This window comes from Mus musculus, chromosome 2 (assembly GCF_000001635.26).
Source record: "Mus musculus strain C57BL/6J chromosome 2, GRCm38.p6 C57BL/6J".
Lineage (NCBI taxonomy): Eukaryota > Metazoa > Chordata > Mammalia > Rodentia > Muridae > Mus > Mus musculus.
The window spans coordinates 158064669-158092624 of NC_000068.7; the positions used below are offsets into that span (position 1 = coordinate 158064669).

At 46.1% G+C, this 27956-nt stretch overlaps 1 protein-coding gene and 1 long non-coding RNA gene across 9 annotated transcripts in view; one reads left to right on the top strand and one right to left on the bottom strand.

The window, feature by feature from the left end:
• Positions 1-13539, top strand: part of Rprd1b (regulation of nuclear pre-mRNA domain containing 1B) — a 49733-nt gene extending 36194 nt beyond the window's left edge. For 3 of the 8 annotated variants that reach the window (XM_006500163.2, XM_011239773.2, XM_030252069.1), the window contains exon 6: positions 10262-12652. In XM_006500163.2, the coding sequence (XP_006500226.1) occupies positions 10262-10269 (8 nt within the window). In that variant the 3' untranslated portion in view covers positions 10270-12652. Of the gene's footprint in view, positions 1-5892; positions 5989-10261 lie in introns of all 8 variants that reach the window. The other 5 variants (NM_001291134.1, NM_027434.3, NM_001291136.1 and 2 more) reach the window with 3 other exon arrangements.
• On the bottom strand, positions 5696-27129 carry 2010009K17Rik (RIKEN cDNA 2010009K17 gene). The gene is made up of 4 exons (NR_040609.1): positions 26963-27129; positions 21888-21968; positions 19409-19458; positions 5696-5967 (listed from the first exon to the last, which is right to left on the bottom strand). It is a non-coding gene; the product is annotated as an RIKEN cDNA 2010009K17 gene (long non-coding RNA).
• Between the last annotated feature and the right edge of the window lie 827 nt (positions 27130-27956).

The window sequence follows — 27956 nt, forward strand, 5'->3', positions numbered from 1 at the left end:
CTGATGAACTCGGGCTGTGGCTGTTTCTCTGCACTTGTCACCTCTTCCTGGCCTGTAATGAATCCTTAAGAATTTGACTTCAGACAACACAGCTGGGAGGGCAGAATGATGTAGAATCCAGCATTGCTGTGTGACTCTTTGTATTTCTGTTCACTGCAGGTTTTAACAACTCGGGAAATTCTTTGGCTCCAGTCAAGGAATTTCTAAACCACACTGATGGCCTGTTGGTTTTGGCAGCATCTCTTCCTCAGGGTGCAGATGCTTAGAAACCATTGTTTCAACAGTGGGACAAACAGTAGGTGGAGATAGAGAGTTCTTTTGCCCAGCTTTGGAATATATTCTTCCTCTTTCACACATGATCAAAACCAGTATCTTATCTCACTGTCCCTTATAGTAAATGCAAGCAATCATAAAAGAATTAGTCTTGTCTTTTATAAAGGAATTAATCTCTAGGTTTATATAAGGAGCTCAAGGTCATAGTGTCAGTGAGAGATCTCCTGACCTTAGTGAATGTGACTAGACCTGCCTCACACGGAGCTTGTCAGGACAGTCAAGTGGCCCTGAATACCTGCACTTGCAGGGCACAGCTCTGACCTCACTAGACGAGTGTTGTCAGCTCTAAGGGCAGTTAGAACGGATACTGAAGCAGGCGATTTTGCTCGCTCCTGCCAGGTGATCACAGGGTCTGGTACTTGGATCCTTTCCATAGCAGGCTTGTTCCCTGCCTTGTCACCTGCTTTGTTAGGGAAGTCTCCTCCATCCCCACTCCTTCATGTTTTCCTCCAATCTGTGAGGACACCTTGTTGAGTTGGTATTTGAAGTTCCATGAGTGGCATGGGGCTGGACATTGGGGTATTGGACTCCTCTTGGTCCTTTCTCTTCGCCAACCCTAATAGTTCTGGCCAGATCTACATCTAGCAAGATATGAGTGGTATGTGTGAGTGCAAGCGCATATAGGGCTCAGGGTTGAAACCCAGGACCTCACTCATGCTTGGCAAGTGCTGTGTCATTGAGCTACACCCAACCCAGTACTGGCAGCCTTGAACCCCCCTCTGAGCAGCCCTGCAGAGATGGAGTAGGTGGCACATACAGTGTGCAGGTTTCAAGCCGGCTCTACCTCTCCCCCAATTCTTGCTATTTAGCCATTCTTACTCCGAATATTCTGTTCTTTCTTTTTTTTTTTTCTCCTCTTTATAAAAATAATAAACCAGAGAAAACCTGGATGATATATATAAAGAAAAAAATCATCATCTCATTACTTTATAACTACAAAGAATTAGTTTTAATTTAATTTCTTTCTGTTAAATTTAAAATGGAGAGCCAAGCATGGTGGAACAGACCTGTAATTCCAACAGTGAGAAGTTGAGGCAAAAGGATCCTAAGTTGCAGGCCATTGCAAACCTGGGCTATATGTGGTGAGGCACATTTCTCCCCACAAAGAGAAATTTGTAAAATAAGATGTGATGTGTAGAGTTTCTAAGTCTTGGGTTTGTTTGTTTGTTTGTTTACTTTGCATAACTACTTTCCTTGCTAAAAGAAGCTGTGAGCAGTTCGGATTCCTCCGCTCCCTTGTGAGCGTTTCTCTCTTCACTCTTCCTCTCCATTTTATTCTGTACCTCTTTTGGTAACTGGTGTTTGGATGATTTTCCTGTAGATTTCTAGAGCTGTTTCTGTGTGTCCTTCTGCATACTGGAGGGTGTCTGTTTCAGGGTCTTCCCCCTACTCCACCTCTGTCTTAGGAGCTGTCATTCTCTTCTGAAACTTACAGATGCAGCTCCCCACCCCCAAGTTAAGGAGAGTGTTTGTTTTGTTTTGTTTGTAAGGAGTGAATAGTGAAGAGTTAATTAGGCAGAGTGGGCTGGCTTCTGGCTTTTAAGTGATCTTGTTTGCATTAGTGACAGCTGTGGGGAATGGCAGATACTTAGAACACTGACTTGAGTGAGCATAATTTTAAGAGTAGGGTTCAGATGACAGACATTTGAGCTGTGGTAGCTAACTGTTTGCCCCAGTGTGTGCTATTTTAGTCTGTGTGAATGCCCTGCTGTTAAGCTGGGCCTCTACTCTCACTTCAGAGCTGGTGCTTTGGGAAAGGGGAAGCTGCAGGATGGTTGAATGCTTTGCAGCCTAGAAGTTACATCTCTGTTTCTTTTTGTAATGCAGGTATACACAGCTGTAATCTCTGAATTCAGAAGGCTGAGGAAGGAGGATTGTGATATGAGCTCAAGGGTAGCTTTAAGTCTTAAGATGAGACTACCTTAAAAAAAAAAAAAGTAAGGAGTGGGGCAGATGGCTCAGTGGTCCCAAGAAGTGTGCACTGCTCTCGCAGAGCACCCATTTCATGACCTAGTACCTACGTGGGGTTCACAACCACCTCCTGTTCTTTGAGAGGACCCGAATTCAGTTCCCAGCATCCATTGTCTGGCAGCTCATAACAGCCTGTGATGTGAGCTCCAGCAGACTCCCAGTCTGGCTTTGACTTCCCAGGAATACCTGCACGCATGTGCACTCCTCCCTGTCCCACCATATATATAATTTAAAAGTAATAATTAAAAATTTAAATTAAGTAAAACCTGCCTAAAACTCCTGCTCTAGAGGATCTGACCCCCTCTTCTGCCTTCCTTGGGCAACTACACTCATATACCCACACCACCCAGACATATAATTTTAAAACTAAATGAAATAGTTCAACAGAAGGAAGAGCTTAAAACAAGGCCAGAGCTAGTCTTTTTGTGTAGGACAACCTCCTGGTTACTACAGGGAGTAAACATGGACCTTAAGATGGCTCCGTATACCACCAGGCCACCGTGGCTCCGCCTACCTCCTTGTTCATTCCTTTCATGGTTTGGGTCCTTTATCTTGAAGTATTATTTGGAAAAAGGTGTGCTTAAGTTTCTTTTTTAAATTTAGCATACATAGTAAATTTCAACACGGTAAAATTACCCAGCAAGGAAGGCCTCTGAGTACCCTTGAGACTAGCATAGTGGTCATGAGTGGGTGGGTCCAGTTCTCCATGCTGTCCCTGGTGGTTGCTTTGTTCATAGTGTTTACTTCTAATGGGCATAGCCTGGCTGGGAGTTGTTTCCATAGCATTAGACTTGCCCCACTGTGATACCTTGGTGGGAGCTGCATGGCCTCTTCCAGACCGTCAGGGTCTTACCATTGTGGCCTTTTAGCTCTGATGTGGTTTTTGTTGTTGTTAAAATTTATTTATTTTTTATTTATGTCTATGCGTGTGCATGTGTGTGTGTGTGTGTGTGTGTGAGTTTATGTGCATTATGTGTATGCAGTCGTCCTTGGAAGCCAAAAAGAAAGCATCAGATCTTAAGAGCTGAAGTTCTAGGTGGTTGTGAGGCACCTGATGTGGGTGCTGGGGACTAAACCCCTGTCCTGGAAGAGCAGCAGTTCCTCTCAACTGCTGGGCCACTTCTCCACTTCTTACTTGATTTTTGTCATTTGTAAAGTAACAGTTTTAGTTCTGGGGTAGTTCTCTGTCTTATGACTCCACCTTCTGACCCTCTCTGTAGCATTTAATACTCTGTCTTCACAGAACCTGTTGTTGCCACAACCTCCTAGTTTTCTCTGTTGCACCTCCTGGTTTCTCAGATTGACCTGTGATGGTTTGTATATGCTTGACCCAGGGAGTGGCACTATTAGGAGCTGTGGCCTTTTGGGAATAGGTGTGTCACTGTGGGCATGGGCTTTGAGACCCTCATACTAGCTGCCTAAAAGCCAGTCTTCTAGCTACCTTCAGAACAAGATGTAGAACTCTCAGCTTCTTCTGCTCTGTACAGGCCTGGATGCTGCCATGCTTCCTGCCATGATGATAATGGACTAAAACTCTGAAAAGCCAGCCCCATCTAAATGTTGTCCTTTATAAGAATTACCTTGGTCATGGTGTCTCTACACAGTAATGGAAACCCTGACTAAGACACCCTCTTTAGCTCAGCAATCAGGGCTGATCATAACCTGATGGAGTTCTGAGCATGGTTAAGAGTCTTATCTTTGGCAGGGAACTTCCTCTAGTCTGAGGCTGTTCCCATATGGTCTGGGCTCACTTTGTAGACCAGTTCTTCCTTTCTCCAGGCCTATAGGTAGATGATTTGGAATGTGGTACCACTTAGTTGAAAAATTCTGCTTTTGTTTTTGGGTTTTTTTGTTTTTTTTGTTTTTTTTTTTTTGTTTTTTGTTTTTTTTTTTTTTTTTTTTTTTTGGTTTCTATGTGTCATCCTGGCTGACCTGGAACTCACTTTGTAGACCAGGCTGGCCTCAAACTCAGAAATTCACCTGCCTCTGCCTCCTGAGTGCTGGGACTAAAGGTGTGCGCCGCCACGCCCGGCTCTGTTTTTGTTTTTGTTTTCTTTGTTTTGTTTTGTTTTTGCTTTCCCTCCTAGATTTGGAGGTTGGCTTTTGAGAAGAAAGGGTGCCTCTAGTCAAAGGGCCTTGAGTGTATACTCAAGGCAGTGTCTGATAAGTTTGCTTGACTTTAAGGACAGTCAAATAGTTCATTAGAAGAGGATTTTGTATTTCATTAATAATTCTTTTTCTTCAAATCTACATGTCTCTTTAACATATAAATTAGAAAGAATAAATAGTGCCTATAATGTAATAGTAACTAGGAGGGCTCAGTGTTCTTTTTGCCTCGGATCTGTTCATTCATACCAGTTCTGTCCAAGCCATTTCCATTTAGTCATCCGCAGCACAGCCGTGGTTTCTATTCCTGTTACAGGCCTGTAATTTCAGGGGAAGATGGAGACTAGCCTGAACTACATAAAACCTTGTCTTAAAAAAATAATTTAGTATTTTGATTTTCCTGGTATTCTATATTGTGAAGAGTCCCCTTGCACAAGTATTTGCACTTTGAAGGACAGGAGTCTTCTCACTGTATTTTATAGATTTCTATTAAATTGTTGATGTGGGGCTTGTTTGTTTGCTTGCTTTTGTTTTTGTTTTTACCTCTGAGGAACTGGAGGTTAAATATGGGACCTTGAATATGACACTACCACCGAGCTGTGTCTCCTGCTCTCTTTTTCTTTTCTTTTTTATTTTGAAGCAGGATTTTACTAGGTTACCCAGGCTGGCCTTGGAATTCCTTCTTCAATTGAGGCTAGCCTTAAACTCCTTTGTAGTTCAACCTGACCTTGAACTTAGGATCCTGTTATTTCAGACTCCCAAATAGCTGGGATTATAGGCCTACCACTTCAAATTGTAAATGTCTAGGGTTTTTTTGTTTTGTTTTGTTTTTTCACCACATTAAAATTATCAGGAATTGCCTAGTCTTAAAAGTATTTTGTTTTTATCCGTTACAATGTTCTCAGTGTCTGTATAGACATGTAACTTTGTATGCTTGCCCTGTTTATGAAAATCCCTATCAGATATGTGTGTTGGATTTTTTGTTTGTTTGTTTGTTGTAAATATTTTTTATGGGTATGCATGTTTTGTCTCCATATACATCTGTGCATCATGTTCACGCCTGGAACCTACAGTGGCCAGAGGAGTGTGTCAGATTCCCTGGAGTTAGAGTTACAGATGGTTATGAGCCACTATGTTGGTGCTAGGAATTGAACCCAGATCCTCAGAAAGAGCAGCAGGTGCTCTTAACCTCCAAGCCATCCCTCGAGCCCCAAGACTGGGGTTTTTGTCGAAACACTTGAGGGTCCCCAGAGGAAAAAGAAGGGCCCAGAAAAAGTTTGTGTATGTTCCAGTGTTTAAGAAGCCCACTGTCATGTGACAGATGGATGGGTGTCCAGAGGACATTCCTCTGTACTCATTTGCCATTTGTCCTTTTAGAAGGTTCTCTGTGCATGCTTGTCAATGGCTTTAGTGATTAAGCTGACCAGTCCGCAGACGTGGGGATGCAGCCACAGTGTCTTCTTCTCCTTGTATCTTCCCCAGCGTCTTACTCAGCAGCTCCAGCCCTGCTCTGATCCCCAGAATGTATCCTTCTGAAATGTGGTAGCTGCCCTGGAGCTGGCAGGGAGAGAGGGACAGGTTAGTGACGATTTTTGTTCTACATGGATCTGTGACAGAAAATTTGAAGCAGCATTCTTATTTCCAGTATGAAGATATAGGTGCTGTTCTTTCAGCCAGATGATGGCTGAACAGATGTGCTTGCTGAGGTTTCTGATTGTAAGAGCAGGTCCTGTGAGCATTGAAGGATGAGCCTTCTGAGGCCTGAGAGGGCCTCGGCTAGGTTAGACCACATCCAGGTAAAAGTTTACTTCCTTTTTCTTTTCCCACTTCCTGGTCCTGGCATTGGAGCTGTGTCCTTGTGCACGCTAGGTAAGTGCTGCACTCCAGAGGCTCAAAAGCCAGCTTCTCTATGTTACAAAGTAGCTCTTGGAGTTACATTCAGTGTGGTACCACCATTATTTAAAGCAAGGCCCTTCATGAACTGCATTGCACATGATTTTCACCTAGGAGGAGCTGTGCCCTATGTCCCATATTTATCACAGCAAAATATGATAAAGGAGACAGCCATGGTGCCCCATAGCTGCTTTTCAGCATTCAGGCCACCCCAGTGTTAGTACTTATATAAACACTCTAGCCAGGGGAAGAGTGGGTTTGAAAAAGCTTATATTCGGGTCAGCATTTTTTAGGTGAGTTGCTAGAGGAAACACAATTTTGTTTGTTTCAAAAATGAAATTGCTGTAGAAAGGTCACTGTCATTTTAACCTCTTACCCCAGAGCTCATCTGTAGCATGTCAGGTCTGGCTCACTGCCCTGGCCATAAAAGGCAAAGAATGTGGAAGGCCCTGCTCCCTCAACGCTTTGTTCACTGTGCCATGATCCCTGAGTTCACAGTGTTAGCCAGTGCTGTTAGTGCACTTTCTCCTGTACTTTGTGGCTGTGAGGCAAGACTCCAAGGCTTTGCCAAGAGCATAAATCCTAGACATTATCTCAGAACACACCTTAGGCTATCTGTATTTGAAACATTGCTTGGCAGCCACAGAGACTCTAGAAGCTCATCACAGTCCCCTGGATCTTGACTCCGGTGGTGGCAGAAGGTCAGATGTGATGTGACCCGTTTCAGGGTTCTGCACTGATGTTCAGTGGGCAGGCTGGCGGCTGCAGCTAGGGACTGAAGTATGCCCAAGTAGGAAGCATGTGGGTGGGACTGTTGGGTTTGCCTAGGCTTCTTAGGGAAGGCACCAGCGAAGAATGAGAGCAACAAAGACCTTGTATTGTAGGTGGAGGGTGGGGGGCAGCTGCCAGAGAGACCACGGCTAGTAAACTCACTGCAGCAACAGCATCCTGGGGTGTTGATGGTGTGACTCCTAATCTCTTAAATGCATGGACCAAACAGGGAGGCATGAGTAGTAGACTCCCATGCCTGGGTCAGGATCACACACAAGCATAGGAGACTCTGAATAAATAGCCTGTGGATTCTGTCCTTGCCCTGTTTAAGTGGCTTTTGGAGTGCTAAAGAGCCAGGAAAACTTCATCCTTTGGGAATCAGAGTGCTCCTAGTGGGCCTACTCACAGGAAACTGCTGGGTGATAGTCACTGTTCTATCACTGTGAAGAGATGTCATGACCAAGGCACCGCTTAAAAGAGAAAGCATTTAACTGGGGGTTTGTCTACAGTTTCAGAGGCTTAGTTCATTATGGCAGCGAACATGGTGGCACACATGACACTAGAGCAATAGCTAAGAGATATATCCTAATCCACAGGCAGAGAGAACTGGGCCTAGCATGGGCGTTTGAAACCTCAAAGTCCACCCGCAGTGAGACACTTCCCCTGCAAAGGCTACACCGACAATAAAGCCACACCTCCTAACCCTCCTCTACTAGTGCCACTCTCTAGTGACCAGGGATTCAAATATATGAGCCTGAGAGGGCCATTTTTATTCACATCGCCACAGGTCTCATTGTGGAGGAGGCAGGAGTTGTGACGCACACTGTTCTCCAAGGGAGCCTTTCAGCAACAGCTCGAGGACCACACACTGCTAAGAGGAAAGGCATGAGAGTCTTTGATTTTCCTGAGCTCTTATTGCCCTGCTTAAAACCAGGACACTGGGAAGTTCCCTCGGGGCTGGAGTGGGGAGTACACTCCCCTACCTTGGGGAGTGTCAAAACAGGAAAGAATAGAAATGTGAACTGAACTGAAGTTACACATGGGGTAGTTTTGCTTGGGCTTGTTCTTGAATGCTTTGATAGACCGTGACAGCATTTATAGTTGAGTTCATTTGGAAAGCCTGAGTCTTCAACAAGGGAGGAGATGGAATCTGCTCAGTGACCATAAGAGGGCTAGCTACAGCGAGGCCTGTCCCTGTCTGTCACTAAGCTGGGCTGTTGAGCTGCCCCGTGAGGCCCTTGTTCTAAGGCAGTCTTGACTGCAGTAGGAACTTGGAGGCCAGGCCTGCTTGCCCTGTTGATTATTTAAACCTCTTGGCCCACAAGGCTTTCATTTGTTCTGCTTTTGAACAGGATCTCTCTGTGTAGCCCAGGTTGGCCTTGAATTCGTGATCTTCCTGCTTCAGCCCTGCTTCCAAGTGCTATGATTAGTCATGTGTTACATCTAGAAAGAGACCATTGGCCTGATGTCTAAGACAAGTGCCACGTAAATATTGGTGCAGGCAGAGGCAGGGGGCCTTGGCCTTGTAGAGCCCAGGCTTAAATGTGGCTTCCGTTGCAGGAATGAAAGTGTTGCCTGAAGTCCAAGTTTGAGGAAGATTCCTATACGTATGTTTGTTCTCTGTGTTGCTAATTTATCTCGCTACTGTGCTGGGCACTGTGGGGTGTGGCGGATATGGAGTGAGGCGCGTGTGTCCAGAGCTTCCTGGTTTGATGGAAGAGTCCTCTTTAATAGTTTTCCATACATCCTCAAGATTGTGTCCTGTGTGCAAGGCATTTGGCATTGAAGAACTGAGAAATTACTGCTGGGTGTAGTGGTGCACACCTTTAATTCCAGTACTTGGGAGGCAGAGGTGTGTGGGTCTCTTGTGAATTCAGGGACAGCCTGGTTTCCGTAGGAAATGTGTCTTAACTAGGATGGAAGAGCCAGAACCATTGCTAATCCCTGGCCTCTGCATCTTCCCAGTGCTTTGGGTGCACACCTTTAGGAAAGTCTACGCAGCGTGGGTTGGGCCTTGAAAACCTCCTTGTCCTTACAAAATGTTTGGGGGGGGGTGGGGGTAAGCCTCTAGTGTTTCTAAGCCTCAGACCTCACATAGCCCAGTGTTTTCTCATACAGATTTATTAGAAGTGTTGTGAGCTAAGGACAGAAAACCCTGCCCCATTTCTATCATTGGAAGTGTAAACTAAAGGAAGCTAGAAGTCCGATGGGACTGAGGTTAACACAGAGCAGCTACTGGGATCTCTGGTCGACCAGCAAGGGGCAGGGCCTGCAGAGCAACGGTGTGGATGGACCCAGCAAGGGGTGGGGGCTGCAGAGCAACGGTGTGGGTGGACACCTGCTCTTTGGGAACTAAGTGGATTTTCTCAGGCAGGTGGAGCTCAACCAGTAGGTAGAGGGGCTTTTGCTAGAACCCAGAGAAGCAAGAGATCCTCCAAGGCTTTGGGCTCTGACTCGTGGTAACAGGGCACTTTGTACCTTCTCAGTGGCGAGGGTACAGGGAGAGTAGATTCTAGGTGAGGCTGGCAGCCTCCTAGAGAAATTAGCACAGAGACTTCAAGGACTACAGACCCAGGCGGTGGTGGCAGGTGAGTGTTTTGAGCATGTAGAGAACTTGCTTGTGAGTGATTGATCTGGGGTGGTCAGTAAGCTTTTAACACAAAAACTGTGCTTTCATCCCTCCTAACGCGGAACCCTTAATACAACTTCTCTTGTTGTGGTGACCCCAACCATAAAATTATTTTGTTGCTACTTTTATAACTAATTTTCATACTGTTATGAATTATAATGTAAATATTTTTAGAGATAGAGGTTTGCCAAGGGGGTCGCAATCCACAGGTTGAAAACTGTTGGGCTAGATGAAGCTCTCAAAAGTCTCAGCAGCATGTGAGCACCTATATATTTATTCAGCTGTTGAGGGCATTCAGCAAATCCGTCAGCTGCTGTGTTCTTCCCCACTCCATGTGCTGGGCTGCATGGCCTTTCACAGGCTCTCAGCATTATGGCAAACTCATTGTTTCTTTGATACAGCTGGACCTTTGGGTGCTTGACTGATGCAGTGTGATGCTGGTCCTGAGGAGCCCTGCCAGTCTGGTTGGGGATACAAAACAAGTGGGTGGGACTAGCTGATTGGCATGAAGCAGCCCAGCAGTGTAACTCAGGCTCTCTTTTCCCTTTGTCTTTCTAGGAGTATAAACAGAAGCTTGCTCGAGTAACCCAGGTCCGCAAGGAACTCAAGTCCCACATTCAGAGCTTGCCAGACCTTTCGCTGTTGCCTAATGTCACAGGGGGCCTGGCACCTCTGCCCTCTGCTGGTGACCTCTTTTCAACTGACTAGGACAGGTATCATGCCCCAGGTTCCCATGTGTGCCAGAGAAAAGAAGCAAGTCACTGCTGGAGACAGTCCCCTGCCCCAGCTCCATCTCTTCAGCCAGCATCTGCCTCAGTAATGAAGCGGGGAACTCTGACTTCTTACTCTCCTCCGGCTCCCCTCTGAGCATGGTTCAGAGCCATGCAGATGGACTCAGTTTTGATTCATATTTGCTAAGAACACAGACTCTCCCTCCCACTCATGTCTCTTGCCACTGCTGCTTTTCCATCTTTCGCTCTCTTACACCCATAAGCCATGAAAATCATGTGTACTTCTGGAAGCTTTCAAGAGAAGCTTGCCTCAGTGACAGCACATGCCATGGAAGTCTGAGCTGGCCTTGACCAGGTTCAGAACAGGCTCCCAATGAGGACTCAGGCTGCAGGGATTGGGCTTTCCTGGCCACCATTGCTCACAAGGTCGGCAGCATAGCTTTGCCACAAAGAGTTTGCCAAATTGCCGACATTTCCTGATCTAAACACTTCTGTTAGAGAAGTGTTGTCATGGTTAGGTGTGTTTATTTTTCGAGCATTCTAGAGAATCCAACAGTAAGATTCGAAGCTGATCTGAGACATAAAAGTTATAGCGCAGGTACAGAGTGGCAGGGCTCACAAGTCGTTTGCCAGGCTTCTCACCACAGCCTTCCCTGCCACATTGCTCCAGGGTCCCCAGTTTCAGAGCACCTTCCTAAAGCAGGACCCTCTGTCCCCTGGGGCTGGGAAGGGAGCTGTTGGGATAGCATGCCCAGGCTGATAACTGCTCCACAGCTGGAGTCTGGGCTCTCGTGCATGTTGCTCTCACCCTGAAGCTTACAATAACGCCACCATGTGGACGCATCCACAGCATGGTGACTGGACTTGAACATCTCTACAGATAGGACACTGAGCGTGCCAGGCAGTTCCTGCCACTATATGCATCCTTGCTCCCATGCAGAGAGAGGAGTACTCAAACAACTCACCTCCAGCAGAGGAAGGGAGTGGAGGGAGACTAATTTGGGGTTGAATTCCATTATCATGCCAGCTGACATTATGACTGAATGATGTAGTTGCGATTTTTACGTCTAGTAAAGAGTGGGCCTGGCCCTGGAAATGACTGTAATCTGGCAGGCTTATATTTGACATTGGAAAGGGCAGAAACCATTTTGTCCTACTAGTGTGATAGGAATTGTCGCCCAGAGCTGAAGTCCAAAAGCCATAAAAAGGAATTCAGTGAAGGGGCCTGAGAAGCTTCGTTGCTTTAAGTTGCTGTTTTCAGGATCACCAAAAAAAAAAAAGCACACATCGTTTTTACACGTTAAAGCAAATCTGTGTGTCACCAAATAGGCAGGCTTTGGTTGAAGAAGCCGCCCCACCTGCTATGAGATGGGACTCAGTTCCACTCTGTCCAGCCTGGTCTTCGTGGAAGCTGTTATTCACAGAGTGCAGGCTGCTGTTTGCTTGTTCACTCTGCCTTTTCTGTCAGCATCCTTTTCTCCAGAGGTTACAGGACAGCACTGACTCAGGTGAAACCCCTGTCTCTGCTGCGGAACACCTCCCTACACACCACGCCACTTTACTGTCACATGCACACACCACTCTGAACACCCTCCAGACACTGCTTTCCCACAAAACAGACCAAAAGACTGTAGCAGCTCTGCTCTGATGACAACTTAGTGGGGTCAGCTCAATGGTGTTTATTCTTTGGAGTCTCTGACCAGCAGTCAGTGCGTAACTCTTACAGCAGGATCAAGACGTGACCAGTAGCGATTATGTAAATGAATGTGTTGGCCTCATTACACCACTTCCAGCAGATTTCCTGTGAGGAAGTTAGTTTCGTTTTAATGAAATGCTTCAGTTTTTAATCTTCCTTGTTGTGTGCCTCCACCATGCCCCCAGTCTCCCAACTGTGTGCGAACTTCCCTTGTTTAACTTAAGTGAAACTTTTGTCCCTGAGAGTTGATCTGGCGGGTGGGGTGGGTGACTTCTGGTTTTGTGTTTCTTTAGGGCATCCGTAGGCCTCAAGGATCTTTCCTTTAGGGTCATATTCCTCAGAAAGTCTTCAGTCTTTCTTTGTTTTTGTTTTGTTTTTCTTAAAGGATATTTTTAAAGCTTAAATTTGTATATTAATTTAGGACTTTATTTAGAAGTATAGGCTGTCATTGGTGGCAGCAGTATATTCTGAAATGTCTCATAGATATATATTTTTGAATAAAGATGGTGTTGTTGAACAACATTCTGTGATGTTTCTTCTCCCTGCCTCGTGCAGTGATTAGTGATCATCAATGGAGGGCGCTCTGTCTGCACAGAATCTTCCCCTGGGGGCTGGTAGTGGTACATACGCAAGACAACTGGTTGAACTTACTCTCCAAGTCTCTCTTGGAGTTTGATTGGCCAGTTAGCAGTCTATACTGTAGCAGAGAGCGCCAACTGGGTTTCATCCTTGTATAGGCTGAAGACTGGTTGGGGGGTGGGGAGGACTTGTGATGTCCCCCCACACACAGAGGATGTCTTGAGAGGCCTTTGGTTGCAGTCTTTTCAGTCACACCAGCAGGCCTTGTGGGAATTGTTTGATTTGCAGTATGGTGAAGCTGCTCTTGGAAAAACGGAAAATAACCAAACATCATCTTTTTTAAGTGTTTTCATGGACTTCTCTTCTGCTGAGGTTGACATCCAATGGAAGACCCTGATGACTGAGTACTCTGGAGACAGGGTGCTCTGAAGCAGCTGCTGTGGTCCGGAATGGTTGAGATCTCCCACTAAGTTATGGTGGGGTTACCTGTTTCTCATGATGCAAAGGACTTCCTTTTTAGTAATGGTGGTCCATCAAGACCACCTGCAGCTGAAGTCCAAGTTCACTATCAGGAAAGTGTGTGAGTTTTGCCTGCTTGTATGTATGTGCACCATGTACATGCCAGGTGCCTGTAGAGGCCAGAAGGTGGCATTGGATTCCTTGGAACTGGAATTACAAATGGTTGTGTGCTGGGGATCAAACCTGGGTCTTCTGCAAGAGCCACAAACACTCTTTACTGTTGAGCCATCTCTCCAGCCCTTCTCCCAACCCCCCACAGTGTTCTGGTTTAATAAAGGTTGAGTGTAAAGTACGAATCTAAGTAAACAAGATCTCCTGTGTCCCAGCTTTTGTGACCTCGTTAATTCCTTCCCTCCTGCCTATAAATAGTATGTCCATAATTCTCTCTTGATTCCCATTAGCATGGCTCTGAGGGCCTCACAGCTGGAGGACCATGAGTTGACAAATCTGCAAAACACTACCTTGTATGATTAGAGCCTTTAGAGCCATGTGACCTTTCTGGAGCAGGCGCCTCCCATTCTGGGCCTCAGTTTTCTTGCCTTTGAGAAGTATGGTAGATTATTCCCAGGCTCTCTGAAAGCCGAGGGTAGTTATTGCCTCCCATAGCCTTTGAGAACTCTGGGCAGCGTTAGCATGTCCTGGGGTGCCAGTAATATAAATGTACGCAAGCAGGGTCCTGAGCCGCTAGTAGTTCAGTGACGCCTTAGAGATTTGGGTCTGCAGGGATGAGGACCAATCGAAATTGCTGAGGCCAGGAAGATGGGTGTGCACTGTGGCTTGCCAGCTGTCAGCTATACTGGGTTTATTTGGGGTCTTTTAGAAAAAGCCATTTTCTGGGCCTGGTTTTGCTCTTTCTCCTGGAATAATTTATCTGACTGAACTTACTTCTCACCACCTCTGTGAGGTTTCCCATTTAAAAATCAGTCTTCCACTCTCAGGCACAGATTCAATTAAGAATCCATTATTCTCTGCACAGTAGGTTGGGATTCATACAGCTTTATGTAGTGTTGAAAGCCCAGTTCAATTTTTTTTTTTAGACCAAAATAGTTATTTTGCATTAAAAATTTATTCCCACCACTGGTTTGATAAATATTAAAATTAGCATCATGAATCAATTCGTCTTTTTTTAAAAAACAAACAAACAAAAAACCAAATAAATAAAGGGCAGCTTTGGAAAGTGCTGTCTTGTCTCCTGCGGTGACCTTGGGCCGGTCTCCCAGCAGTCACTTAGGCACTTGACTGATTTTCATTATGTTGGCCAAGAAACTGCTAAGGTCCTTTCAAGGTCTGAAGTTCAATGCCTGGATTTTGCAAAGATTCTGCCTTGTAGGGATCTTATTAGTGAACTCCGTGCCTGCATAGCGCCCTCCACGGGTTTAAATGCTGGCTATCCGTGTGGGTCTTAGTCAGCAAACAGATGAGGCAGTTAACAATGTATCTAATAAGCACAAGGTCTGTCAAGTGGGACTGGTACCAGCTCTGAGACATTCGGCCTCCCCTCAGTAATGGCTGTGACTATATATATATATATATATATGTATATATGTATATATATATATATATATATATATATATATATATATATATATATATATATATATATAATAATGTATGCAGGTATTTGCATGTACATGTGATGAGAAATGTTGGAAGGCTGTATACTGTAGGTGATTATTTATAGTAAAGGGAGTCAAAACCCCATACTCTAACCCCCTCACCTCGGGGTGACACATTAGAACCAAAGGAATTCTCTCTGGGGAGTAGCAGTGGTCAGTGTGTGAGGTCTCCCAACAGCGAGCGGTGGGTGCCAGCAGCCTCTTACTGAGATGTGAGGCCTCCGTGAGCTCAGAGTGGGCCCTGTAGGGTAGCGGTCGGTCCAGTGGACTATGATGTTCTCTGCCTGGCAAAAGGTAAATGATGCTGGGCCAGCCACTGGTGCACAGAAGAGGGATCAAGGAAAAGGTGTGTCCCAGCCTGGTGAGGCCTGCACTCCTTGGGTCTGTTGGGATATGCTGGAGAAGGACCACGAGTGAGCTAAGAGCCAGGGAGAGGATTATCACGCTGAAGACTCTGGGATGGTGTAAGCTTGGGGGACTGGGAGAAGATGGTGAGCACACCCCAGAGGAAGTTGTGGAGCCTTGGTCAGGCAGGCAGTGTCACAACCCTTCAGAAAGGGCTGCTTCTCGATTTTCCCTTCCCTAGCACCACTCAGTCCCTGGAGGGCTTAGAGCCTTGAACGAGGTCTCCCTGTGCTATGCTAGTGTCTCACCTGCAGAGGACCGGGAGCAGCCTTGTCAGCTTACACTGCAGCTTAGCTCTGTGCGTGTACTTGCTGAGTTGGAACAGCTTGCGCCTTCCTTAGTACTCTGCAAGGCAATGTGCGGTCCTGAGTCTTCCTTTGGTTGGAGGCACTTGCCTGCTCGGTGGATCTCAGTGCTGCTGAGACTTGAGTCCCACCAGCCTTCTATGGATCAGGTTGGTGGTTTATTTTAGGACTTTCCATTTGCTGCTGTATTTCTGTTACCCAAATTCATTTCCACAGCACTAAGCTGTTAGTAAGAGCATACTCTACCCTTCTCTGCGTGTCTGTCAATTCTTCTTTTAATCATGGTAAGATACACAAAGCATGATTAATCACCTGGCCCATTTTTAATGCTTTTTGCTGCATGTGTTATCATTGTGCGGCCAGAACCACTATCCCAGAACATTCTCACCCACCTTTAGGAAACCAGATACCCATGCAGCAGTCACTCCCACAATCCCTTACTCCCCTGGCAAACAATTTGCTTTCTTTTTTTTTTTTTTTTTTGAATCCGTTAATCTAGATATCTAAAGTAAATAGACCTGTACAAATGTGACCTTTTGGACCTGGCTCTCTGCACTCTCTGCACAGTGCTTCCTGGTTCTTCTACCTGCCTTTGTGCCAAATGTCAGATCTCATTCCTTTTTAGAATGGAGTGACATTCTGTTAGTATGGGCATGCCACATTCTGTTTACCGGTTAACTTGTGGACCTATGGGTTTGTTGGTTTTGTTTCCCCCTCTCGGCTTTGTTGATGAAGCTGCCGTGAACTCATGTTTTGGTTTACACACCTGGTCTCAGTTCCTTAAGGTATGTGCCTCAGAGCGCAACGGCCAGGTCACCGGGTAATTGATTGCTTAACTTCTCATGGAATGTGTTAGTTGAGTTCTCTGAGGACTAGAACCCGTAGAGATAAATTGCACTGTAAAAAGGAACCTATTAGATTGGCTTACACAGTTGGAGGCTGGCTGGTCCTTGGTTATACGCATGCTAGAATGCCAGAAGCCCCAGGGTCTGCTCACCCCAAGGAGCCTCAGAAGAAGAGGGACTGGGCTGATGCAGTCCCAGTGGGAGGCTGAAGAGCTGGAGGCTCTTCAGAGTCACAGGTTTGAATCACATCCAAAGTGGTCAGCCGTTCATGAGTGACAGTAGTCACAGTAGCAGCGAGCGTGGTGTGCACGTATGCTGCTTCCTTCTTCCCTTCTTGGGTTCCGTTTGAGTCTGTTGCGTACCACCATCCACTTTCAGGCCGACCCTCTCCCCTTCATTTGCTCTCATACAAACCATCATTCTCTTGAGAGGCTCCCCTAAGAATCTAGAATGCAGGCTGCTTTCCAGCCAGTCAGGGTGACGAGATTAGCCGTCATGAACAGCTCCCCACAGCACCTGAGGGTTTCCATCTGTGCTAGCGATGGGGCAGCATCCCAGTTTATCAGCTTTCTCCCTGTTATACATGGCAATCCAAGAGCACGAAGACTTGCTGTGTTCTTCTCAGATTTGATAGACTCTTTATAAAGAGTGGACATAACCACTATAAATGTGTGTTGGGGGAGGTGCACATATATGATTAGAGGAGAGAGGTAATGGAGGAGGTTGCTATTGTTTTTTTAATAGTTGGTTCCTTCTTGTGCGTGGAGGCCATCAGTTTTCCGCTAAGGCCACTGTGGACTGCTTAAGGCCTACACCTATTATGGAAGGCAACCAGCTCTACTTGTTCCAGCTCTGATTTCCAGGCTAATCTTCACTAAAAGTACCTTCACAGGACTATCAGAAACAATGCCTAAATATCAGAGCCTGTGGCATAACCAAGTTGATACAGTTTTTTTTAAGTTTTTAATATTTTATTTATGTATGTTTATGGGTGTCTTGCTTGCATGCGTGTCTGTGCAGAACACGTGTGCCTCGTGCCCTCTGAGGTCAGAAAAGGGCATCACATCTGCTAGAACTAGAGTTAGAGATCATTGTGAGCTGCCATATGGGTGCCTCTGCCTGAGTGCTGGTATTAAAGATGTCTGCCACCACTCCAGCAATGTGAGCATATCCATGACCCTCACATAGTTATTTTGAGTGTGTTAAAAATCCTCTTCTAGCCGGGTGGTGGTGGTGCACGCCTTTAATCCCAGCACTTGGGAGGCAGAGGCAGGTGGATTTCTGGGTTCGAGGCCAGCCTGGTCTACAAAGTGAGTTCCAGGACAGCCAGGGCTATCCAGAGAAACCCTGTCTCAAAAAACAAAAAACCAAACCAAACCAAAAATCCTCTTCTAGCTATCTCTGAGGCATAGGATTCAATGTTGTCCTCCACAGTCATGGTACTGTGTCACAGAACATGAGCTGCTATTCTCTCTTCTGGCTGAGCTTCCATCAGCCATTTGTCACCCTCATGCCCCATCACGATTTTGTTCCCTGCATGAATAAGAACATGCAATGGTCATTTTCTCATGTGGACACAGTGTGTGTGTTGTAATGTTGTAAGCCACCATGTGGATGCTGGGAATTGGACCTAAGTCCTTTGGAAGAGTAGCCATTGCTCTTAGCCACTAAGACATCTATCTCTCCTGTTTAGTTTCTCTTATATAATTACATTTATTACAGTGTGTATGTATGAGTGTTGTGAGGGGTAGGGCATGCCGTGGCATGCTTGTGGAGGTCAGAAGATGATTCTGTGGAGTTGGTTCTGTTGGTTCTGGGACTTGAACTTGGGTTTCCAAGCCTGTGTGGCAAGCACCCTTACGTGCTGAGCTGTCTAGCCAGCCCTAGCTTGAGAACCCGCCAAGGTGTTTCCTATTATGGATGTACTAGTTTTTGTGTTCCCAATAGCCGTGCGTGAGAGCTCCCGTTCCCGCACATCCTTGTAGCATGTACTATCTATTTCTTCTGCACAAGCCATTCTAACTGTAAGTGGCATCTCATGGTTTGATCTACATTGCTGTGATGACAAGTGATGTTGAATATTTTTTCATGTACTTGTTAAATCCTTTGGTGTCTTTTTTTTTTTTTTTTGAGAAATGTCAGAACATTTGTCGATTTTTAGTTGGATTATTACTGTTTTGCTGTTGAACTTCTATTTGTTCTGGACTCTAATCCCTTGCTGGAGGAATAGTTTGCAAATATTTTCTCCCTTTCTCTAAGTTGCCTTTTGTTGATTGCTTTTAAGTTTGATATAATCCCATTGGTCAATTTTTGGTTTTGTTTCCTGGTCCTAGCAATATTTGTAGAAGAAAGTATTCTTTTCCTTTGAATTGTTTGGGTTTCTTCTCAAAACCTTGATTTTTTTTTTTCCTCAGAACTGCCCCCTCCCTACTATTAGACCGTGGAGACAAGGTCTTACTATCTAGCCCAGGTTGGCCTCTAATTCTCTTGTCCTGAGTTCTAAGATTACAGATGTGCCTCACTACATCTGGTGCTAAACACTTTAAAATGGGAATTTAAAAGTTCCTTGGTCATGTGACGACTTAGTCAACCCAGGTTAACCTTAAGGATTTTCTTCCCAGCTCGTCACTTAACAAGAATGTTCATAGAGCCTAGCTTCCTGGTAGAGCTGTAAACGTCAAGACTATTCGTGAGCTAACACTAGACACACTTTAAAAAAAATCTCTACCAATCTTCAGTAAGGGCATTGTCTATTAATTAAATGGCCCTCTGAATAAGAGTTAATCATGGAAATTAACTAACCTATGAAGAATTGGCTGCTATGGGAGAGCCTAAACTTAACCATGTCAGCAATCACAAAAGAGCCAGGAGTCTGAACATCTCAGAGGACACAAGCAAGACCCAACCACAGGCTGCCTGGAAGAAACAAACTTTAACTATAAAGGACACAGACAGTTTAAAGGTAAAGAATGGGGGCTGGGAATATAGATCAGTTGGTAGAATGCTTACCTAGCATGCATGAAGGTCGTGAGTTCAAGCCTGAGTGTCTTGTCCCGGTACTAGGAAGACAGAGGCAGGAGAATCAGAAATTCAGCATTATTCTCAGCTGAGTGTTTTGTTTTGTTTTGTTTTGTTTTGTTTTGTTTTGTTTTGTTTTGTTTTTCTGAGTTCAAGGGCGGCCTAAGATCCATGAGACTGTCTCTTTTTGGTTCTTTAGAGGAGTAAAGATGACAAATATATATTATGCTTATACCAAACCAACCTGGTTAATCATATTGGGGAAAAATGACATCAAAGAAAAGAATGTTACTATTGGCGGAACAGTTCATTGTTTAATGGGAAGAAGCTAAGGTAATAAAAAGGTGTAATCCTAAGCAATTGTGCATTTAATAACAGCTTGAAAATGCATACTGCAAAAGCTGATGACGTTGAAAAGAAAAGAGGCACACTTACTATTGTAATAGAGATGCCAATACCCACTCTCAATGATTGACGGATGAGGAGTACAGACTACACGTTTGTGTACTCCTACCCTGGTCCCCAGAGTGATATCTGAAAATAAGGTTTGAGGTCTCGGTGGGAGGTCTCTACAGGGAGCAGCGTCAGGCTGTAAACACCCAGGAGGAGGAAGTTGCTGTTGCCAGTCTTTGCACACACAAATCAGTTATTCATAAGCACTCAGACCCAGAACCCCAAGGGAAGATTTGCCATGCCTCTTGAGCGTGGGCAGATGGAGAACCCATGGGGCCGAGGCCTTGGGCATGGCGGTGGCCATGCCAACAGTGTACATTTACCCAGGACTTTACTCACCCCCTGCTTCCCCACACCCGCATCCCCCAACCCAGCTCCCTACAAAGGGGATTAGCTCACTGGCAACAGTGTAGTAAAGAGCTTTGGGAGAAACACCCTGTCCCCGGCTTGAACCTGCACTCAGATACTTGGGAATCCCTGTGATTTGTCGGCCAAACAGTGTTTCAGAGTTAAAGGCCAAGCAATACCTCCCTCTGCCCTGTTCTTTTCCAGTAGCTCACTGCGCATGCTTCAAAGACCCTAAACAAACTTGCCCCTCTGCCCAGCCCTCTGCTGTGTCTCTGCCCAGTCACAGCCTGTCTGTGTTTTTCCCAGTTAAATCTCTTGTGTGGGTTTTGATGCCTGGTGTGACTTTGTGGTTTTCCTTGGCTCTTGATTGCTTGAGATACCCTTGCAGCGGAAAAACACTTTCCTTGGTGCCACAACTCAGGCTCTTCTGTTGTCTGTGCTCCTGCTGTCGGGTCTGAGCCACACCAAGACCCTATGCCTCCCTCCAGTCCACCTACAGCGAACTCACCTTCCAACTCACCTATCACCCCAGCTATAAATTCAGGAAGTTTCCCCATCAGTCAGAGTAAACAATTTCCCAAGTGCCTGTTGGAGTGGAAGTACCATGGTATTTAAGGCTATGGCTGGCCCTCTTCACCTTTAGCTAAAGAAGAAGGACTGTAAGGAGTTGTTTCCCATCTTGGGTCTTGGGATCCAGATTGGTTTATTGTAGTGGGACCTTGGTAAGGTGGTTCAGGAATCTAGATGGAGTTTTGTGCTTGTCTTGGGTAGACTCCACCATAGCTGCAATTCTGTGCCCGCACCCCTGAAGCTGCTTGTACCCCCCACAGCTCCCCCATACTCTTGTGGCCTTTGTGATACTATTGGATCCCATTCCCTGTCCTTTTCCTATGGATTAGATCTTCTGCCTGAGCTTGGTTTTTGGTTTTGGTTTGTTTGTTTTGTTTTGTTTGCCTTTTCTGGCAAGCCTTTGGAACTCGTCAAAAGCCCTGGTCCTCACTCAGGTCCTCCCTGAAACCTGGGGATGCTCTTGTCTACAGGCTCCTACCACCCTTTTTCCTACACCTCCCCCCAATCCATTGAACAGTGACACCCATACCATCTCATTCCCCCTTGGGATGCCTCCTAGAAAGCCTCCTGCCTCTCCACCCAGCACCAGACCCAAAGACCCCTAAATTTGACCTCAATAACCCTTAGATGACCAACCCAAATGGCTTCCTAATGGCACCCTAGATCCTAATATTCAGGACCTTTTTAAGTACTGCAAGCAATCAGGGAAATGGGAAGAGAAGCCTTCTCTTCTCTTCCCACCTCTCCAAGTCCTCTCTCCATTCCTCAGCCCAGCTCCCCCTAGCCGCTAAGCCTGAAGCAGATGATTCTCACTATTTTTAACCCAGCTAATGGGCCTCCCCCATCTGCGTAGACCCACAGCTCCTTCTCCTCTGGCCCCTCTGGTCTCCCCTTCTTCCTCTTCAGCAACAGGCCACACTAATCAGATCTCCCTGGCACTCGCTTTCCGCCCATCATCAGCCCTTAGTCTTCCCGCAGCTGTTTCTCACTGTGCCATGGGATACCCTCACCCTCCCCCTCTCCCTCCCCCCTCCCCCCCTCCCCTTCCCCCTCCCCCTCTCCCTCTCCCACCCCTCCCTCTCCCCCTCCCCAGCCTAACCTGGCCATGGTTCTCCCTTTGCAGAAAGTCCCTCAGATGGATGGCTTCATCAGGGTATATTTCATCTTCTCACTAAGCAAACTTTCTCAGAGAGAAAAAAAAAAGGATTGGGGTCCTATATCACTGTTCCTCCACCTTTATTAAAGAATTCCAATATATACTCAATCTTTCAACCTCACCTTCCAGGAGGTTTATAAGATTCTCACCAACAGCCTCCTCCCTGAGAGCGCTAGTGAGTCTGGGAATAGGATAGGGCACAGGCAGAGTCCACCAAATTAACACTGCCCACTCGGTCAGGGCCGAGTCCCTGACATGCATCCCCAATGGAACAATACCTCCGGGGCATTTTAGCTAGAGCGCAACTCATAGCTTGCCTCCTGGCCAGTCTCTAAGGATGCCCCCAAAGAGGGAAATTATGAAACAAATCTAAGAGTCTATCCAAGACAAGCACAAAACTCCATCTAGATTCCTGAACCACCTTACCAAGGCCCCACTACAATAAACCAATCTGGATCCCAAGACCCCAGATGGGAAACAACTCCTTATAGTCCTTCTTCTCCCAGAGTCTCCCTGACATTAGGGCTAAACTTAAGTGCCTAGAGAGGGCCACCCTGACTCCACAGGCAGAAGGTCTTAGCAGTAGCCTTCAAGGTGCACCATGGGAGAGGTGAAAAAGCCCCCAAACTAAAATCCTGATGCTAGCGAAGGTCTTTCAGTTGGCATAGCAACTGCCCAGGCTCCCTTGCCTCCCAAAGCCTGAGAACCTCCAGGCCCCTGCTTCAGAAGATGGGGAGGGGGGTCCACTGGCCCTCATGAACCACTTCATCCATGTCCAAAGTGCCTTCATGTTGTCTGTCCCTATGTCCCTCGGAGTGTGGGGACATCAGACTTAGAGCATCCTCTAGCCAATCAGGGTTAGGCTCTCTCTTAGGCCTGGTCATAAATACCTGAAGGGGCCTGGACTTCCTAGTCCCAACCACTGTACTCCAACAGATAGCCACGAGTAGGCATCGCGGTATCAGAGTGACCAGTCTCCTTCCTTCTGGACATGGGGGCCACTCACTCTGGTCTGATGGAGTTTTGAGGACACACCTCCCCTTCTTATTCCTCTACTATCAGGATCAGGATCTTACCAACCTCACCAAACCACACCACTCAGTTGTATCTGTAGGGGTATTTCACTTACCCACTCCTAGTGGTGCCAACCTGTCCCATTCCCTTGCTCGGGGGAGAGAGACCTCCTAGCCATAGTGGGAACGTCTATTTCCCTTGTTCCCTTCACCTGCTTGACCTCAGGCTCACTGGCCATTCCCCTCTGCTTTCTCCTCCAAATCACATGATCTGACATACCTTGCTGGACTGACTTCCAAGTCATCCCTGAGTCTGGGGCACTCAAAACCCTTTTATAGACAAATATGACCCACATATCATCATACTACAAAACCCTTTGACTCCTGTTCACGGCAAAAAAGCAAGATGTCACACACACACACACACACCGCCTGCCTGGTTCTGGTTGTTTGGAAAGTTTTGTCTTGTCTGTTTTGTGTGTGCAGACGGCTCTGTGCTTTCTGGTGTGTCCACCAGTCTTGTGGCAAACATGGGAGCCACGATGAGGTCAGGCCCAGCTGAATGTCTGAATGATGTTGGCCACCGCATGCTTTGTTTCTGACTGGTCTCCTTGGAGCGTGTGAGCTTTCTATGTTCAACATTTACTGGTTTTTATCTTTGCTCTGTCTGCCGCAGCCAGCCACCAGTCACCATCACTAATGCTGCTTCCCGTGGCTGCTTTCATGGTCAGGGCTTAGATTTTATCTCTGAGCTTTCTGGTCACTGGATTCAGTATAGCTAAGATTCAGCTGTCTTCTGAGGATGCAGATCCTCAGATTTTGTGGATAATATTAAAGTTCTGATTTACTGGAAAGCTGGCTCTGGAGTTGGGTGATGGGTCCTCTAGACCCTCCTATGTTTAGCTAAAGGTTTCCTCCAAAGTCTCTGTCCTGTGTCAGGCAGGCCACCTGACTATGACAGAGAAAGCAGAGCAAAACAAGGCCAAAGGATTCAAAGGAAGCTGCCTTGCAATGGTGGCTCCCAGCAGTAACTACTCTTGGCTCAGGTGAATGTAAGGTGAAAAATGGAAGAGCTTAAATAAGTTCCAAAGGTCTAAGAAAGTGAGGACGGGAACGCTGGTGTCTTAAGGTATGAAAATGCAAGTTGTAAAGATTATAAGAAAGTAATCTAAGATATGAAAAATGTTTCAGATTTCTCTCCCTCTCTCTTTTGAAGGTGCAGAGTTTTCAGTGGGGTCCTGATAAGCTGATAGAGCACTCACTGCTGTTATCTATCGAAAGCTCTAGATTTTAAATTTCCCGTGGCTGTCTTCTAAGCATAGACTTAAAGGCACTTCTCATGGTACTGAAAACACCTCTGCCCTGTCTCTATGCCTCTCCCTCTAGACAGAAGAAAAATGTTCATGCTTTTTATTTATTTATTTATTTATTTATTTATTTATTTATTTTTTTGGTTTTTGGTTTTTGGTTTTTCAAGACAGGGTTTCTCTGTGTAGCTGTGGCTGTCCTGGAACTCACTCTGTAGACCAAACTGGCCTCGAACTCAGAAATCCACCTGCCTCTGCCTCCCAAGTGATGGGATTAAAGGCATGCACCACCATGCCTGGCATGTTCATGCTTTTTTTTTTTTTTTAAAGATTTATTTATTGTTATATGTAACACACTGTAGCTGTCTTCAGACACACCAGAAGAGGGCATCAGATCTGATTGCCACATCAGCTGGCCCAGTGAACCAGATGGATGCCCCATTGCATGAGTCCTCTCCTGGGCTTTGACTAGCATTCCAGCCTTTCTGGACCCTGACAACCAGTTTCAACAAGAAGTGGTTACAGAAGAGAGCATGTTGCCCCTTCTAATAGGCTGGAAACTCCCTGGCATAGGGGACAAAATGGCTACTCAAGTGCCTGTTGGCATACCAGGAATGGTACCAGTTAAAACCAAATTGACCCAAATCTATTAACAGATAGATTCTACAGAAATAGTTCTACAATATGATAGGGTGCTCTACCAGCTTTATTCAGGACAGGGAGAGTATTGTGTGGCCCTAAGGGAAAGAAGTTCTTGTTCTACACAAACCACTTGATAACCATTAGAGAAAGCCAGCTAGGATTAGATCCACTGACAGTGGGGGAAGGGTGGCCCCTGCCTCTTCCCCAAGGAGAAATGCTGCTTCCAGGCTAACCAGTCAGGTACAGTGAAAGACAAGATCTGACAACTCCAGACAGATCTCCAAAAACATAAGGAACAGCTCAATGCCTCTGGCCTGGCCGGTGGGTCCTTGACAATCCAATATGGAGTTGATATTGTTCTCCTTATTTTCCTAATACACTATTCTTGTCTAGATTTTTTTCAATAAATTGTAAAGATTCTGTTTAAAGATTTTGTAAAGAGGTTTGTTATATGGTGTGATTTTGTGGTATCCTTGGCTCCCCATTGCCAAGATGCCCTTGTACTGGAAAAAATCCATTTAAACAGAGCTTGTGTCCTCTCTCTGGCCTTCCAGTGAGGACACAGCACGAAAGCCTGTCTACAAGCCTAGAGTGAGCTTTCTCCAGGACCTGGCCACACTGCCTCCTCCACCTTGGATTTCCAGTCTCTAAAACTAAGAGTAATGCATTCCTGTTGTCCAAGCCACAGGAATTTTTGCTATGGCAGCCCGAGTGGGCCAACACAAGGAAGCTGACTGGAACTTCGACCAATCTGACCCAGGGACTTTTCTCCAGCCCTTGCCCAACTACTTGCAGAAAACAAACGCTTCTCTAGGTCAGAGGTGCCAATAAAGACCATAAAGCAAATACAATCTCTTTGTTTGTTTAGTTGTTTTTTGTTTTGTTTTGTTTTGAGACAAGGTTTCACTATGTAGCTTTGGTTGTCCTGGAACCCACATGTAGACCTCAAACTTGGAGAGCCACTTGCCTCTACTTACAGAATGCACAACCATGCCCCGCAAATCTAGTACAATTTAAAAGTCCTAGGAAGTATGTTCTCTTACCATTGGAGAGCTAAATTAGAAACAAACTCCAAAAAGGAATCCCCCTCCAATATCTAGAAATACACATAAATTCAAAAAGAAATCAAAGGGAAGTCCGTTGTCCTGCCCCATCAAGATGCCAGACCACCAGAGCTATGGAGACAGTCAGTAAAGGGCTTTCTGTGTAAGCATGAAGACCTAAGTTTGGACACTCAGCACCATGTAAAAGCCAGATGTGACAGTGTATACCTACAGCCCTCACCCCGTGGGACAGTCAGGCTCCAGAGACTCCCTGGCAGCCAGTCCAGGCAAAGCAATGGGCTCCAGGTGAAAGACCCTATCTCACAACCCAGAGAGTGGCTGGAGAGATGGCTCAGTGGCTGAGCATCCTGCTGCTGGAGGTGAGCTGCATCCTCAGAGACTGCATGGTGGAAGGAGAGAACTGACCTCCACACACGGGCAGTGGCATGGCCGCGCATGCACACGAATAAACAAAATGTAGAAAAGAAAATTTAAAGGTGGAGAGTAATAGAGAAAGTCACCCAGCATTGACCTCTGGCCTGGACATGCACATATATGGGCAAGCACATTGCACACATACACACACACACAATACACACCCCTACACATACACACTCACACATAATGTCCACTATAAATTGTTCAAGAGAGAAACTGGCCTCAACATACATATATGGACAAGCACACTGCACACACACACACACACACACACACACACACACACACACACACCAACTATAAATGTTTCAAGAGACACCTAAAAGAATGTCTGGCCTTGACATGCCCATATGTGGTCAAGCACACTGACTACAAACACACACACACACACACACACACACACACACACACACACAGGTTCAGATGAGCAGTGTGTGCCTCTGCACTAGGGACACACACACACACACACACACACACAGGCTCAGATGAGCAGTGTGTGCCGCTGCACTAGGGAGGTGGGCATCCCCCTTCCTCTCTCACGGCATCTCAGTGACTGCACAGCAGTGCCATCTTACCGATGGGGAAACAGAAGATCCGAGAGGTCACCGCTCACCCAAGAGTGTGAGGATGGGATTCAACCCCCAGCTCTGCCTGGCCCCAGCTTTCCTTTTGCTGTGCTCCATAGATGGAGACTAGACTTGGAAAACACACAGCCTTTTGTTTTACACGAGGAAGAAACTAAGGTTCAAAGAAAAAAAAATCTCTCTCTTGAGTTCCTGCAGCTGTTTTCTTGCCTCCCCATTTATTACTCTGTTGCTACAGCCAACTGGAGGTGAGTGGCGAGACGGAACCTGACTTATTTAGTATAACGTTAACTTGATCCAGATAACTACTGTTCCAAAACAGATAATCATATTTCTATTAGCATTCTGAGGGAAGAGCTAGCTGCTGAGCAACAGAGTGTGTGTGCATGCACATGTATGTAGGGGAGTGTATATAGGTATATTTTGTATAGATGTAAATGTGTGCAGGGGTGTGTATGTATGTGTAGAGATGTATGTGTGTGTTTATGTGTTTTTGTACCTGTATATATGCATAGGGAGGTGTGTATGTACGTGTAGAGGTGTGTATGTGGGTGTATTGGGTATGAAGGTGTGGGGGGGGGTGGGGGGGTGTGGGCATGTGTGTGGGTGTGGGCATGTGTGTGTGTGAGTGTGTGGGTGTGGGTGTGTGCACATGTGTGATATGCTGGACATGGAACTCAGGGTCATCGAGGCACATCTTTAGCCCAGCTGACAGTTATCAGTCTTGGGCCTGGGTTATGTTTGGTGCCCTTGCTGTGCCCCAGAGCTCTCACCTCTCACAGGAAAGGGCTGTGCTCTGTGCACTTCTCAGAGCAAGGCCAGAGAGTCCAAGATATTTTCAGGATGATGGAATAAAGAATATGTAGACACAGTTTAATGGTAAGAGGACACAGGCTGTAATCTTTTTGGTGCTGTGGTTTGTGGTATGGTGTGTGTGTGTGCTGTATGTATGTGTACATATGTGTTGTGTGTGTATTGTGTAATG